Genomic DNA, 16226 nt, shown 5'->3' with positions numbered 1-16226 from the left:
TGGCCCCGGGGTAAAACATACTTAAGTAAGGCGCTTGTACAAGAAGGATGCGCGCGCCTTCCGCCAGCAGGCTGTGTGTGCTCTGGGGAAGAGCAAAGCCAGTAAACGTATAGAAAGATCTATGTAAGATCACTCGGTTATAGCTCAGGGAGACAAGAGCTTGCACATGCAAAATACACTTAAGTCTCTTCTGTGTCAGCTTCCGAGGGGAGGAACCTCGCACTCAGGACTGTGCTGGAGTACAGTTGCTCTAGAGAAGACAGTCTTCGTGCTAAATGACACCCGACTGATGGCTAGACCATGCCGAGCCACCCTTCCTACAGTTGTCACCATCTGAAACACACAGAGCCAGCTGCTCCTCCCCTGGGGCTAACATCTTACACTAAACAGGACAAGGACACTTTAAATAATGTTTAAAGAAAGCTGATACTACTTTAACAACTCAAGTTTTAAGAACATGGCACATTAATCTGGAACGCCTAGTCTCCGTGTACTTCTTGTGCCAGCAGGCCTACCACACAAGCACCCCATCCACAGCCCCATCCTCCAAGCAAGAGACGTGGGCTCTGTGCCTCTCCCCTACTCCACACTCACAGGCCGTTTCCCAGTGGTATCTCTAGCGCTTGTTCTAGCAACAGAAGGCTGCGGAGCCACCTGCCATCCTCGCTGGCTTTTCTGGAGGCTTGACAGTAACTATGAGTCCACCTTGCGGGCCAACGGAGCGGCCCCATTAGCACTGTCAGACTGGATGCCATCTGCCCAAGTCAGTCAAGCAAACAGGCCTCAAGTGTTTGCTGCCACACAGGGTCCTAGGCACTCTGGATGCTCCCCCTGCCGGAATGCTCCCCCTGCCGGGATGCTCTCTAATGACCTTGTTTTAGGTCATGAGTATCTAATACAGCTTTATGCATACAAATATGACTTCATTCTAAGCTCCCCTGGCTACAATTGCAGGTCTATCCCTGGACAGATTCCAGCTGTGCTCCTGATCATAAAAAAAAAAAAAAGCCCTATGATACCAGAGCAAGTCTGATCAGAAGCCATCATATCGTTGTCCTTCGGTTCTAAAACAAGTCAGAGGAAGTGACAGTTCTCGGGTGACAACTTACAGAGCCATGGCAACACAGAAACTTGGTCCTGCCCGCAGCCTTGGGCTGCTGGAGTCACTGGGAGACTTTTTCAAAGGCGGAATCAGATCTTCAATGAGGACCTCATGTGGGCTGCCTGTTGGTCTCACATGGAGAGCTGAGATTCCACCGTGACTGTACAATCAGTCAGTTGACCCTTAAACCTTGCTGTGAGAATTGCCACCAACAGGAGTCACACACAGTGCCAATAGATTCTTCTACACCTGGCTATAGGGGACCTCAGCAACAAGATTATGTGACCCTGCAGCCACAGAGAACTTCATCTCAAGTTGTTCTCAGGGCCAGGAGCGCCCTCAGGCAAACATTCATTCTGAGGGCTTCATGTTCCTCCAGGACTGTAATCTAAGACGTTTTACTGGAGAACACTGACCCTGGTGGCCGCAGCCTCTCTGCTCACAGTCGCTTCTCAGCCCTTGGTTTTCACTCTGCTTGCAGTGCCGCTGGTCACCGGCAGAGCCGTGGCAGAGCAAAGCAGGCAAGCTGGGCCTGCCCTGTCTAAAGGCCCCGGCCAGCTCGCTCTGTGCAGGACTGCGGCTGCCAGACTGCTTCAAGTTGGTGGCCACTGACATTTGTCTTCCTTTTAAACTCTGTCTTTGTGGGGAGGGTATCTTTCTCTGGAGCCCTAGCTGTCCTGAGACCACACCCCCAGGTGGTCAGTGAACCCCTGACAGTCGGACTTCAACCTCCCAGGTGCTGGGATTACACTTGTGTCAACACGCCGTGGCTTTTACCACTTTCTTAGATTCTGGATGGCGAGCCTGCTTAGTGCTGCAGAAGTGACTCTGTGAGGGTGTGACAGATGGGTCCTCCTGTGTTTACAGATAGGAGACTACTCCGCTGGTTCCCTATGACCTCCAAACTACACTCCAGTGTCTGGGAACTAACCACGGAAGTGTGTGACTCAGAACACATTTCCTGTTCCCAGGTAGGCAGAAGAGCACTTGCCCGGTGCACAGACCAATCACATACTTGCTTTTTATGGCTGCTACGCAGGAAGGACCTGGGAATTCCGTTCTTGCCCTCTGAGTCGCTTGGCTCCTCGTAGCTTTCGAATTCACTAGAACTCCAACCGTACTCCGGGGAGCTGTTTCCACCTTCTCCGTTCTCCACGTCATCGTAGATCATTTCATCTGGATGCACAGACCAAGGGGACAGCAAATTAAGTCTGCATTCATGAGCCTGCTAAGTTACTGGGCGAAGGCTGCCCTGACTCTGTTCAGAAACACCACAGACGCTAAGGGCACTAGCTCCCGGGCGAACCCTCCTCCATGTGGGCAGTGACTGGAACCTGAAAATGCCCTGCTTGTGATGCTGGCACGTCACAGTACCACTGGGCATCCTGGGGACCCAGCACGACGACAGCAAATAGGATGAAAATATACTAAACACTACCCTAGCCATTATGAACTTCCCACAAAGGGAGACCTTTGTATACAGACTATGCAAAGATCAGAGACACTGGCGAGAAGCAGGTGGAAAGGTGACCCAGCGGAGATCCTGATGGATGGGGGACATAAGGATGATAAGTCGCTCTCTAAGTAGTGAATAGTTCTGTAAGCTGGGACACAAGGGAGGCCTATGTCTCCTACATCCGCCCTGGGATGCTGAGCGGCCTGGGTACCACACAGGGGCAGGGCCTCTGCATCTGAGTTAGGCACCTGGTTCAGGACCAGGTGATTCTCACGAGAGATGTAATCTCACTCAACTATTCCAGTTTACTGATCTAGAGTTTTGACTTTTTTTACAAACAGATGCTGCCGTTTCCTCCACGGAATCAGACTTTCCCCCCTCCTTCCCTTCTCTGCTTCTCTCTCGATAAATGTTACCAGAGTACACTTTGTAGGAGGCCAGCCTTCGGTTTACCCAGGCTCTCCTTTTCCTTCTGGGTTCTGTTTCCCACGTCTCCCCAGTCCTGGCACCCTCTCTGCCACCATCCGCCACCCTCCAAGGCACTGGCTGGTCTCACCACTTTTCAGTAAGCTTTGCACACGGGTTGTTATCTCAACAACTTTACTGCCGTTAATCTGTCCTGGATGTTTTTAAGATTGCTAAAGTCAAACTGTGCTGTGATTTTCAGATCCATGTCATCTTTGACAGAGTTTTGAAGATAATGGTATAACTATTTTTGTAAACTGGTTGTAAATGTCTAAATATTTCTCGTTCATTCATTCATTCTTTCATTCATTCACTCAGGACTGAACCCAGGACCATGCACACGCTTGAGTGGCACTCTGCCACTGCACTATATATTCCCAGACGTTATCTTTATTATTATTGGGTCACACTAGCTAGCCATCACGCCTCGATCTCATTCTGCAGGTCAGACAGGACTTGAATTCATTCTGTAGCTCAGGCTAGCCTTGAATTTCCAATTCTCCTGCCTCGGCCTCCAGAGTAGCAAGGATGACAGCTGGACACCACCAGGCCCAATAATCCATCTCGTTTTTATCCTGTCAAAAGTTACGTTCACATTATTTCTATCAATTTTATTGGACCGTGTAGTAGTTTAATGTTAGCTCAACACATCTAGAGTCATTTGGGAAGAGGGAGCCTCAACTGAGAAACTGCTCCTGACAAGACTGGCTTGTTAGGAACCTTGGGGGACATTTTCTTGAGTGATGACTGGTGTGGGCGGCGCCACTGTGGGTGGTGCCACTCCTGGGCTTGTGGTCCTGGGTGCTCTAAGAAAGCAGACTAATCAAGCCACGCAGAGACAGTCAGGATGCAGCTCCCCTTCGTGTAACTGCTTCAGTTTTCGCCTGCAGGGTCCTTCCTGTCTTTCCTCAGTGATGAAGCATGACCTGACAGTTTTAGGCTGATATAAACCCTTTCCTCCCCAAGTTGCTTTTGGTTAAGGTCTTTTTTTTTTTTTTTTTTTTTTTTAAGCACAGCAATAGAAACCCTAATAAGACAGATTGTTCATCAAATGACTTTTGCATGCTACTTTTTTGGGGACATTTGCTAATACTTTCACTGAAGCATCATAGTACATAATTTTAAAGTATTGTGTGTGCTTGAAAACATGCTTGGAAACTATATCCTCAACGCTGTCCTTAAGCCAGCCACGCCAGCATGCTACAGCCCTTGATTCCGTAGCCAGCACCCATCAACAGTAGAGGGCTTCGTTAAAATCTCACTCCAGTTACGCAAGGAACTTGTCTCCAGCCATATCTCAGCTCTAACTTTCTGTGTGCACCGGGAGCCTCTGCTGAGGGGCCACTGTATACCTCTAAGAATGCATGGGACAGCATATTGGTTACACTGGCTAAAAATGCCGGCTAGTGCAGCAGCGAAGGGCTTACTGGTGAGACTGCCTATTTCTTTTGGTTATCATCATACTTCTTTCCCACACGGGTGCTTCCGCATTGTTGATGTCCCTCGCGTATCACTCCCGTTACACCCCGTGGCCAGGGCTGCTGTCCAATCTGAAAACCTCTACAGGCAGTTGGGTCGAGTTTATAGTGACTCAATGTTAGTATAGACAATGTTGAGACCCGCTCTGCAATCTCTCCTCACGCTACCAGCCATTTTCTTCCTAATTTATAATCCCTTACTTTCAACCAGGTTGGTTTTGCTCACTGGTTTAGAAGTGAAACAATGTACTTCTGTGCCTGTCTTAGACACACCAGACCCTTCATAGCCAAACACGCCCACAAACCACAAAGAACGCGAAATGCAACCAAGGTCTGCCTGAAATGGCCCGGCTCCCCATTACAAGACCACAGCTTGGGGGGGGGGGGGTGTCAGCCCGCCTGCAAACCGACCAGCACTTCAGCTGCCGTGACTGACTGAGCCCTGCGGCTCACTGAAGGCCTGCCAGCTGCGGTGCTCACAGCTCTGCCGTTTCCTTCTGCTTCTGTACCCTTTCCCTGGGGTATAATGCTGTTTCCCCAGACCGTGAGGACAAGCCCAAGCCTCTGACTGCTGTGCTTGTCCGGATGTGGGAGCAGTCAGAGCTGCCTCCCTCTCCCGACTACCAGTGGCCTGGCATCTTCCTCCTGCAGCTCTTGGCCGCCCATCTGCTCCTTTTGCTGCTTTAAGATGGTTGGGGAGCGGTGGGTGGGGGTAATCTGGTGATCCAAGGTTTTCACTTACATCTGCCATGTTCTAAATCAGTGTTCTTAGGTCTAGAGGCCTTACCCTGACTCTCGGTTCCTCCCCATTTAAAGAGGTCTGTATCACCTCTTAGGTGCATTCCCTGCATCTTTCTTGTGCACCGAGGCCTGTGACTATGAAGGAGCACACCAGCCTTCTATCACACTGTACAAAACAAGCACCGAGAACATGAAGCCAGAAAGCATGCATTCTGGGCCCAGGGGACCGCACACACACTAGCTGCTCTTTGCACCCAGAACAAGAATCGCTGAACCAGACCTAAAGCTCTGGTCTAGATGTGATCAAACCTGGTTCGGAGTCTGAGTTTTCCCTTGGAACGTCATCATAAATTGCTTCCTCTGGATCTGCAAATTAAGGGAAGATGTGTTAAAAACTGGCCAGAACTGACAAGTATGAGGTAAATGTCCCAAGGACAGCCTCCCCACGCTATAAATATCCAAAGGGTTCGAGCAGAGAGGTGGCCTGCTGCAGCTGGGCAAGAAGAAGATGCTCCCAACGAGAGAGCTTCAGCTCTGAAGAGAAGATGTGAAATCTGACCTACAGGAGGGAGTTGACGGTTTCCAGGCCCACTTATTCCACAACTGTGTACCTCTCCATGGCTCTTTTGAACAGGTTTAAGCCTGTGGGGCTCAGATGTCTGACGCACCAGAATACAAAGGTGGTACACAAGTCTTAGGGATAGAAGATTCCATTGGTGCCGCACGGCATGGGAATCCCCTGAGCTGGACTGAAGGCCTGTGCGCAGGGTTTACGCCCTGGAGGTAGAAGCCACCCTGGAGGATAAGGCCTTGATTGCATGGGGGCAGTTTTCCTCCTGTGTTATGGGAACCTGAGTGTTCTGTGGTGAGTAAGTTTTCTTGACGTACGTGTGTGTGTGTGTGTGTGTGTGTGTGTGTGTGTAGCAGGGAGGTTATATAAAAATGTCATATACCATGTGAGACGATCATGCTGGGCCACCTATAACACTGAGGCTCACCTGAATATGTGAAGTGCTTACATGCCTCACGTGAAAATATGCTTCAGAAAAAGCCCTTTGACGTTATTTTTCAGAAGTATTTGTGTTCCCCTTTCTGTGGAAGAACACCCAACCACAGTGTATTACCATACTCAAAAACCTGGGAGACAGACCATAAAGGAACTGTCCCCCACATGTAGCTCGGGTACCAATCGCCACGGGGACCACATCTCGTCTGCACTCTTGAGGTTGTGGGGGCAGCTGGCACACCATTAACACCTGCACAACAGTGGCCAGAAAAGATTTCTCCTCCCAAGGCAGGGCTGGGTAGTGTAAGCCCCAGGGTTGCTTTCAAGCAATAAATTATTTGGGGAGAGACACAAACACAGACACAGACAGAGAGACAGGGACACAGATAGACAGAGAGACAGACAGAGAGATATTCAAGAGAAACAGAGCCAAAGACAGCAACAGAGAGACAGGGACAGGCATAGACAGACAGACAGACAGACAGACAGACAGACATGGGAGCACAGAAAAAATCTGGACTCTGAACACTGGAAATAAGACTGTTGGTACATAACGCGATGCTGATCGATTCTTGTCACGGGTCTGAGTGGGCTGCTCCCAGAGAGCCACCACAATCACCCATTTAACTGTTAGTCACAGTTAAAGCAAAACAAAACTCTCCAGGAAGAGACTTGAACTTGGAGGCAGCTAAGGTGGTTTGGGTTTTGAGCCAATCATATGAAAGAGCTACCCAGAAATAAGGAGGTAATGAAAGGCATAATCTTTAACTTCCTTAAAAATCAAATAACAAGGGACTGTCTAAAATCATCTCAGTTTTTAAACAACTCTGGAACCCTAGACCTGCACACCTCCTCCCCAGCACTGCCCCTGAGGGTAATTCCAGACAAAGACACTCTAGTGGCGACCCAATCTGGACGCTTCTCCAGGTGTCTCAATAGAGAACGGCTGACCAGGGCAGCAGGTCAGAGCATTAGCTCCCCATCACACAGTGAAGCCAGTCTGTACCAGGAAGAAATGGGGGTGTGGTGCAGGGAGGGGGAGCAAGTGCTGGGTGCAGAGCCATGACTGCCTCGATGCAAGGCAAGAGGCCACATAGGAGTCCCAGGGAAACTTCTATACGTAAGCTTTTGTCGGTGTTTAAGTAAATGAAAGCATTTGAAAGCTTCAGGTCCTCAGGAAAGGGAACCCACTGCCATCTCTGGCAGGACCCGCAGGCCCTGCGCTTAGGGGTGGGGGATCTAGGCCCCTGGACCAGTGGCACTTACTTTCCATCCACGCTGTGTTGGCAGGGTCGGCTGCCCATCGGGCCAGGGCGCTGCCTTCTTGGCTGCCTTGGTCACCGCTGGAAGGAAAGGCATCATGAATGGAGAGCACGGAGGACCACGGCAGTCATGGGGGGCAGGGCTGAGTGACCGATAGCACCCACGCATGTGCACACACTACTGAGTCTGCTGTGGGTCTTCCCAGATACAGCTGCAAGAACCCCGAGATCAAGCTTACACAGTTGAACTCTATCAGCTGCCACCCACGCAGCAACAGCCGAAGTGCCGTCCTCTCTGCACAGCCTAAATGTCACACATGATGCCACCCGAGTGCACAAGGCCTCAGTCTTCTCTTCCTCCGGCACAGGCTGGCAGGAGGAGGACACACACGGGCCATGGAGGCTAGCCACACCCACACGGCGACAGTCACAGCCAGACAGGGACTGGGACTCTGTCTTACACAATATGAGCTACTGTGACGCTTTCCACAGAGGATGGAAAGAAGGGATTCACTGGACAAAACGTGAATTGTCACAGTGAGGTGGTGACACACTGATGGCGGTGGGGTGATGGGCCCCAGGACATCCACTCCCTGCTGAGGCAGGGTAGAAGAATTAGGAGGAAGGAAGAGTGCAGAAACAGGGTGACCCGGCAGCAATACACAAAGGGCTCTGGAAAACCAACCTGTGCAAAGAGAAGGAATATCCCAGTCACTGGGGTACCTACCCAACCTCTCAGGGTAAGGACATCCAGCCGAGGCCGCTATCTGCACCTCGGTTGTTGTTAAAAGTTCTAAGTCTGAAGGTTGGCGAAGGTCTTCACTGCTACTCCCTTCTCTGGGAGTGCTACACCCCACGGATGCCTCACACCAGACAGCATCTTTGTACCCTTTAGGAACCTCTGTCTCCTACTGAGGCCACACCCAGTGGTCATGCGCCATGGGAGAAGGACTCCTGTCTGTGACAAATGCCAGCCTCATCATACTCCCCAGAAAGAGCGGGCTAATTCTGTAAGGCTCCATTTAGCATACTTAACACTTCGTGTGTCAGGGTTAACTATGGGAGCACTGTAACACTGGAAAGGGAGACCGTGGAGGGGAGACATATTAGATATGTGCACAGGACAGTCAGGGACTGGTCCTGTGCTTGGTGACTGATGGGGCAGGGGACAGCAGACAGGTAAGTTCATGTCCACAGGGCCCAGTTAGGAAATGGTCCAATGCTTGGCAGGCTGCTGGGGGGGGGGGGTGGTGAGCAGACATCCACAGATGTGCACACGGGGCAGAAATGTAAATGGTCCTCTGCTGACCCGAGGGATGGAATTACGTAGGGAAGGGAGGGCTCTGTCACTTTTTGAAGTTTCCGATTGCATCTGAATAGTTATTTTGTTGTTGGTGGTGGTAGAGCTAGTGTTGGTATGTGTATACATGTACACATTTGTGTCTGTGTGTACATGAGTGTTATGAGCGGAGGCCACACACTGACATGTGCACGTGTGTCTATGTGTACATGCATGTTGTGAGCAGAGGCCACACATTGACATTGGGTGTCCTTCCATCTCCCACAACTTTATTTTACGAGACAGTGTGTCTTACCTGGAGCCCACTGATTCAGTCAGTACTGGCCAGCAAGCCCCAAGGAATTCTCCTGTCTCTGCCTCCCCAGTGCTGAGATTACAGGTTTGTGCCCTGCACCTGGTTTTTACGTGGGTACTGAGGGTTGAACCCACGTCCTCACACCTGTGTGGCAAGCACTTTACTGACGAAGACCATCACCCCCGCCCTGGTTTAAGTTTGGGCAGGCCGGGTCTTCCTATGTGACCTGCTCTAGTCTAGAACTCATGACCCTTCTGTCTGTCTCCTCAGTGGGACTGCTTACTAACTTCTAATCATGGATAGAACTACGGTTTCTGAAACCATGGCGTTTGTGGGTCCCAAACTCTCCATTCCCACTAGACAAAACGTCCTTGCCATGTGTTTATTTCTCCCTAGAAATTCCAGTAATTTCTGGAATCTTAGGTTTGGGAGGCTCTAATACCTAAGGACTAAAGGGAAGACACCGAGTGTTAGGGCTGGCCACAGCCATGCTGGGGTGACACGTCCTGATGAATGATGAGGAAGCGCTGGTCACCATCTCTCAGCTTACCCTGATGCTTGGGGGCGGGGGCACACGGAGGACCCAAGGCAATAGCACCCTGGGGTTCATGATGGTGTCTTCCTGCAGCTGAGAATCCAGAGGGGGTAAGCCCAGCATTGAGGGACGGGCATGGATGTGGGGGAGCCGGAGTCAGCAGAGATACCTGTGTGGAAGGTCCTCGGAGCTCAGGGAATTGCACTGCCCGTCTACCACAGCTTCTGTTGCTTCTGTGAAAAGAAGAGATTCACAGCATTTCGAAGTTGACTTCTGATCCTTAAATTATCTCAGGTTTCTTTCTCACCAACTGGCTTGTGCTACCGAGGACTGGAAACTCATCAGCTCTCAGATAAAATGTATTCGCAGTGGGGTCACGACTCGATGTGAGATCTTAGCTCTCTGACACAGACTAGATGCAGACACACATGTTATATCGGACAGGAAGGAGGGAGTAAGTGCAGTACGCGTGAGGCTTACGTGGACACGGTGTCCCTGTGGGGCTCATGTATGGAAGTCGTGGTCTCCAATCACCAAGGGAGACTGGATCATAAGGGCTTTGACGCCAATGGGATCACAACCTGACAGCATTACTGAACCAAGATGAAGACTTCTGGAGGTGCAGCCTAGTCTGAGAAAACAGGCCATTAGGGGTAGGGAGACCAGTGTCCTTGGGTGCCACCGTCTCAAGGCCTCTGTCTATAACTGCTTCCTAAGTGCCATGGTCTCAGTGGCTTTGTTCTGTTTATGACACCCACCACACAATGATGTTCTGCCTCACAGCAATGCAGCCAGAGACCCTGGGATGAACCCTCAGGAGCCATGAACCAGAGAAAATCTTTCTTCTCTTTAAGCCCCTCAGGCTCACACATACACAAACTGTGCATCTGCCCTGCAGAATCTGCACACACAGTGCGTGCAGATGGACAAGACAGCTCATCAAAGAGCAGGTTGGGAGGGGTGCAGAGGGAGCCAGCTCAGAGGACGGGCTCACAGGACAGCTCGGCGCCATCATCCGGCACAGGAGTGTGCCTATGGCCAGCCCAGCATCCAATGGGCTGCATCCCTGCTCAGCCAGTGGCAGAGGGCAACCCCTGGGGGAAGCTGACCAGATGACCTCTGGCAAAGGCTGGATTCCTCGGCTGGCAATGCTGCCCACAAAGGGCCCTCAGAAAAGGACTTATTTTATGGGTAAGCAATAAGCGATAGCTCCTAATACTTTCCAGTCACACAAAATCTGGCTGTGGCCCAGGAGGCCGACCCTAGTGCAGACAACATGGAGACGTCCAACCATGGGGATAGTGCTGTCCTGGCCACATGCGATGCAGCCATGTAGTCGGATGCCTAACAGCACATGCAGCTGCCGGGTGTGAGACGTGGATGGCAGCACACGCCCTGGCTATCCAGGTGTTCCCAGGGAACACTTACCGGCCTCCTGACCTGACTAGATGTGGCGGATGCTTTCCCGTGTCTGCTAATCAGGAAGCTATTCTCCCAGGGAAAAGTGGGTCCTTGTCACCAGGCAAGACATGGATGGAGCAAGTGAGCATGTGCAGGAAGTGGCCAGTAAAGGGCCAGCAGTGACCAGAGCTCCTCTCCAGGACATGCTCTCCCAGGGGTCCAGGCCCAGGCTGCCAGCCTTCTGAAAGATGGCTGTATGTGGGGGATGACCTTGAGGACATGGGTCCCAGGGAGCTCTGTGGAACACTGCTGCCCCTCTTCTAGGGCAGGACATGGGTAGCAGGTGTCCAGAGGCTGGCCAGCATCTCAGAGCCCAGTCCCTCACTGGGGTATGTCTGCTGAGTGCTTCTTAACCAAGGTGAGACGGTCTTCTTACACTCAGGGAGGCTCAAAGGAGGCAGAATTCTGATCTAGAGCTACATGAAGAATTCAGTAAGAGTTCTTCTATTTGCAGTTAATAACTGAGAAAAAAATCTTTAAAGGAAACTCAGTTTTGAATCTTGGAAACCATACAAGGTTCTAAAGATAACTGTTTCCTGCAGACATCGACCATACAAGTTGACCATGACCTGTAGTGCGTCCTAGAAGTCAAGGGACTTTGCAGTCAAAGAAGATGTATTCACATGCCAGGCATGTGGTACAGCTACTTGGGGCAGCTGAGGCAGGGGGATCGTGAGTTCTTGACTTCCTGGGCTATGGAGTGAGTTCATGACCAACCTGGGTCATTTGGCAAGACCTGGTCTCAAACTAAGAAGGGCTGTGGGTGTGGCTCACGGGCAGAGCAATTGTTGAGCATGCACAAGGCTCTAGTACTGAGTATGAGTACTGCACAGTACTCTAGTACTAAGGGAGGCAAATCTCTCATTTTAAAGTGGTGAATAATGGAGCACATTTGAAGCACTTTATTTGAAAAAAATTTGGCACGTTTTAAAACCATCTATTTTGCGTATTTATCTGTTTATCTACTTATTTCACTATGAACAAGCACCATTTTAAGTACCAGGATAGAAGGACAAGGTGTGTGTATTTATCTTTGACCCCTTACCACAGACAGGATTACAGAGACCCCGTTCTGAGATATTCAGACTAAGGGATGGTGGGACCCTGTGCACTCTAGAATAGTGACGGTGAGTTACGGAGAATGCAGGGCTTTGGCCAGCTCTAGAGTTAAGACCACATAAATTTTCCTGGTGTGCAGAGGCCTGAGGTACCAGAGCACACAGCTGACTCAGACTTGCCACTTCACTGTACCCGAGTGGTTATTTGGGGGGATTAGCCCGGGCCCATTTTCCAACACTGCAGGCAACTACCATGATGGGAGGGGAAAGACTGGGCACAGATTTCTCAGCCAGCGTGCGCTGTCGTCGCGTGTTGCGTTGGGGGCTCTTACCTTCCTCCTCCACAGACTCGGCTCGGATGATGACAGGGCTGGAGTAGGCAGGCAGCAGCAATGGCAGGTTAGACGGGACCGCATAGCCACAGGGCACAGGGACGGAGTAACCACTGGGCACGCGCAGGCCCACCCCTTCCTCCTGCGTGTCTGCATCCGGGGATGGCGGCTGGTCCTCCTGGAATGGTGTGATGTCAATGACAGAATACGGGTTCACTTTTGTTGGGACCACAAGTTTCACAGGCTCTGCCTCTGGGGCAGGCTCGGCTCCAGTTCCATTTCCTGGAGGACAGAAGGACACTACTTAGCAAACAAGGAGTGTGTTGGGGGTGGGGGAAGGCCCCTGTGGCTGCTGCAAGGGCAGGGAAACCCTACACCCATCCCCAGTGTCAGGACCCCCAGCATGCCCAGATCACCACAGGAGGCTGTGAGGCCCAGGTCCATGGGCTACACCATGGGATGGGGAGCTGATATCATTCCCGAGCACAGACAGAAGAGACTCTGCACAGAGGTTCCCAGGACAATGCATCAAATGAGAAGAGTCAAAGAACCGTATGGAGAGACTTGGTCGGGAATGTACGAGGGAGAAGCTGGTCCTCAACTACAGTGACCACAGTTGGGGCTCAGCAGTGTGCCTGGCTAATAAACAGTGGCAACTCATCCCAGCTTATGTACCGCGATGAAATGGTAAGGGGCATCTATTGGACAATAGCAGGATTCTGTCTCTCAACTAGAAACTGGGGGAGGGGTTAGAGTGAGAGTAGAAACTGAGGGCAAATGGTACACAACAGAGCTGATTCAGGGGCATCACAGAGACCCTGGTGCCTATGGTCCCCAACTGTCCTTGTCGTGATTTATATATGAAGTCTATCCCACCCCAAGGCTTACAGGCTGAAGGCTTGGTCCCCAGCAGGTGGCATTCTGAGGTATGGCTGCATGTTGCACCCATGGATGAGTTCCTAGCTGAATGGGACATCTGACGGCGGGACCGGGCTGGAGGAAGGGGTCACTGGATTGTGTGTGTGAGTCTTTGAAGGAGCTGCCTTGATTCCTCAGCTTTCCTCTCCCAGTCTTCCTGAGTGCCACCACGTGAAGCAGCTGTTCACGTCTATGCTACAAGCCCAGACCCTCTTTGAGTGCGAGCCCAGGCAAATCTCAGGGGTTTTGTTTCAGGAAAGGAAACTCTCGGTCCTGTAAGCACAGAGAGGTCGGGAAGCCTCCTGCAGGGCTCAGGGCAGCATGGCCGTGTGACTGACCTTCAGGGGACGTGTTCTCATCTCCATCTCCTGCTTCAGCAGCAACTCTCGTCCCGGCTTCAGCACCTCTCGTCCCGGCTTCAGCACCTCTCGTCCCGTCGGGGGACGGGGCTTGCCGATCTGCTTCCGGAACTTCGTCTCCACTGTCGAAGTCAAATAATTCTCCCTCCTCTTCATTGTTACTGGTGTCGCATTTCGCTTCTTCGTGCTCTAAAGTTTAAAATAACATAAATCACAATGCCGGTGTTTGTGTCTGCTTCCAGGAAGCCATTTCTAACCTCCCTGCGCAGGGCAAGCCCAGGAGAGAAGGCAGGAGGTGAAGAAGCTGACCTCAGCTCCCGGGGAACCAGCTGGCAGCCCTCGCTAGAAACAGCAGTGGGACTTTGGGTCAGGGTCACAATTTCCTTGGCAGGCCCTTCACCACAAGGTAGAAAACAGGAAAAGAAGGAGAGGAGGAAAGCAACTCTCACATCTGAAGTACGTGCCCTGACTTAGCATCTAGGAAAATCTGGTCTCCTTGCCACACTACGACAGCTCAAAGAGGCCCTGGCCACGGGACAAGGCCGCCATCTTGCTCTTCACAATGACACGCCTCAATCTTCTCCTGGCAGAATGAGGTTTGTTGGGACAGGGTGTGTGTAGTTGAGCATCAGAGCACTTGCCTAGCAAGTGTACTGCTCTGGATTCTGTCCTGGAGTTGGCTGCTTCTCTGTGTATGCAGTGTCATATCTCCTCAATGTAAGGCGCTTTCCACATGATTATGGGGACACCCCAAACCGGCTGGTGGACTAGAGACTATATTGTAATCCACGAGCAGTGCGTGTGGAGAAGAATTGCAGGCGAGCTTTGGCAGCCAGGGTGTGGTCCTTGTTCCAGGCAGTGAGACAGACGACTAAGGCAGAGCCAGCTGACAGAGAGGACTTGCCCGTGTAATGGAAGATATGTGGCTGAGGTCATCCTTCACGCTGGCTCCTGGTTTGCAGGAGGAACAGGAAAGGAAAGCAGGAGGCAGAGGTGTTGGCTTCTGGGTTTTACAGACGGCAGGATGAAGGGAAAGATAGACAAAGTGAGATTCTTGTGGAAAAGCCCTTCCTGGGGTCCAAAATCTTGGGAGCCCCCAGGTAGAATCAGAGAGTGAAGGAGAGAGACAGACAGACAGACAGACAGACGACAGAGACAGACAGTCAGACAGAAGTTCTATTAGCCCTCCAATCTGACGTTCAATAGAGGAAGAGGAAAATCTTTGCTGGTGGGAGCTATAATAAGTCTTACGTGAACCATCTTTGATGGCAGGAGCAGGGACAGGAAACAGAAAAATCGGGCAATGCTCGGCACCTGAGCTGCTTTAACTGGCAAAGACTCTCAAAGCTAGGAGTCATGAGCCTTTCAGAGAAACCTGGAAATATACTCATCCTCCTTGAAACAAAAGCCAAGCATCCTGAGGCGATCGGAGGGAGATCGTTCCCTGGTGCACCGCCTCGTGGACCATTAGGAATGCTCGGTTATTGCCGGTCCCTGTGAGTATCAGGGACTGGGAGACGGAGGCATCAGAGGATGGATAAGTGTGACTGGGGCAAGCAGACCCAAGCATGGCAACACTGGACACCCACTTGCCAAGCAGATAGCACAGTGTGGACAGGAGAGTTAAGAAATAGGTTGGTTCAGCAGGGCCCTGGGACTGGTTGTAGGGATGTAGTGGCCTGAGGAGCCTCACACCAGGATGTGACCTTTACAAGGTAGCAGAGGCTCTGACAGATCTGAGGAGTGCAGACTGACTTGTCAGTCGGGCTCAGGAAACAGTACAGCAGTCAGAACAGAAAGGAGCAGCAGCAGAGCAGACAAGTGGGTGGTCTGGGCCATCCCAAGGCAAACGTGGCAAGACTGGGCCAAGCCAGAGTTCCCTGTAGCAAAATAAGCAGGAAGCAAGACTGCTAGGGAACTTCTGGAAGGCCTGAGAGCTCAGCCGGCAGGCTGCAGAAACCATAAAAGACCAAACGGCACTGCCTGACCCCGGGTGCAGTGTTACCCCTCCCCCACCAAAGTATGGGTTGTGCGTTTATAGGGAAGTATATTCGGTGGGGGAAGGGAGATTACTCATCCAACCCAGGACGCTTTAGCAGCAGCCAAGTGCAGCTGACAGAAAGGTAATCAGGACAGCCCTGGTCTGAAACCTGCCTGAACCAGAGCTCCGACAGCTGGGCCAAACTGGCCTTAGCAGGATCCTCCGAGGCAGGAAAATGTGCAGAGAGCCCTGGGGTGTTGACAGAGCCCCAGGATGATCTGGCTCGTGGAGATAATTATGGAGGAGGTCCAGAGGAGGTGACGTCTCCCACCCACGCTGCTGAGCTCCGTGGTTTTCTTTGCAGAAAACAACTCGGATGAGAAGTCATGGGTCGTGTGTTATACCAGACCTTACTAAAATGACACTGTGACCTTACTAAAGTGTCATTGCAGTCCAAGACTGACCATCTGGCCCCTG

At 51.5% G+C, this 16226-nt stretch overlaps 1 protein-coding gene across 2 annotated transcripts in view; it reads right to left on the bottom strand.

The window, feature by feature from the left end:
* Arhgef10 (Rho guanine nucleotide exchange factor 10) overlaps positions 1-16226 on the bottom strand; it is an 86566-nt gene that overhangs the window by 54712 nt on the left and 15628 nt on the right. For both annotated transcript variants that reach the window (XM_052162024.1, XM_052162025.1), the window contains exons 3-8: positions 13748-13957; positions 12492-12773; positions 9810-9873; positions 7515-7591; positions 5552-5608; positions 2118-2278 (exon numbers count right to left, since the gene is read on the bottom strand). In XM_052162024.1, coding sequence (XP_052017984.1) covers positions 2118-2278; positions 5552-5608; positions 7515-7591; positions 9810-9873; positions 12492-12773; positions 13748-13957 — 851 coding nt within the window. The remainder of the gene's footprint in view (positions 1-2117; positions 2279-5551; positions 5609-7514; positions 7592-9809; positions 9874-12491; positions 12774-13747; positions 13958-16226) is intronic.

This window comes from Apodemus sylvaticus, chromosome 18 (genome assembly GCF_947179515.1).
Source record: "Apodemus sylvaticus chromosome 18, mApoSyl1.1, whole genome shotgun sequence".
NCBI classification, from domain to species: domain Eukaryota; kingdom Metazoa; phylum Chordata; class Mammalia; order Rodentia; family Muridae; genus Apodemus; species Apodemus sylvaticus.
This window is presented reverse-complemented; position numbering and strand designations above follow the sequence as displayed.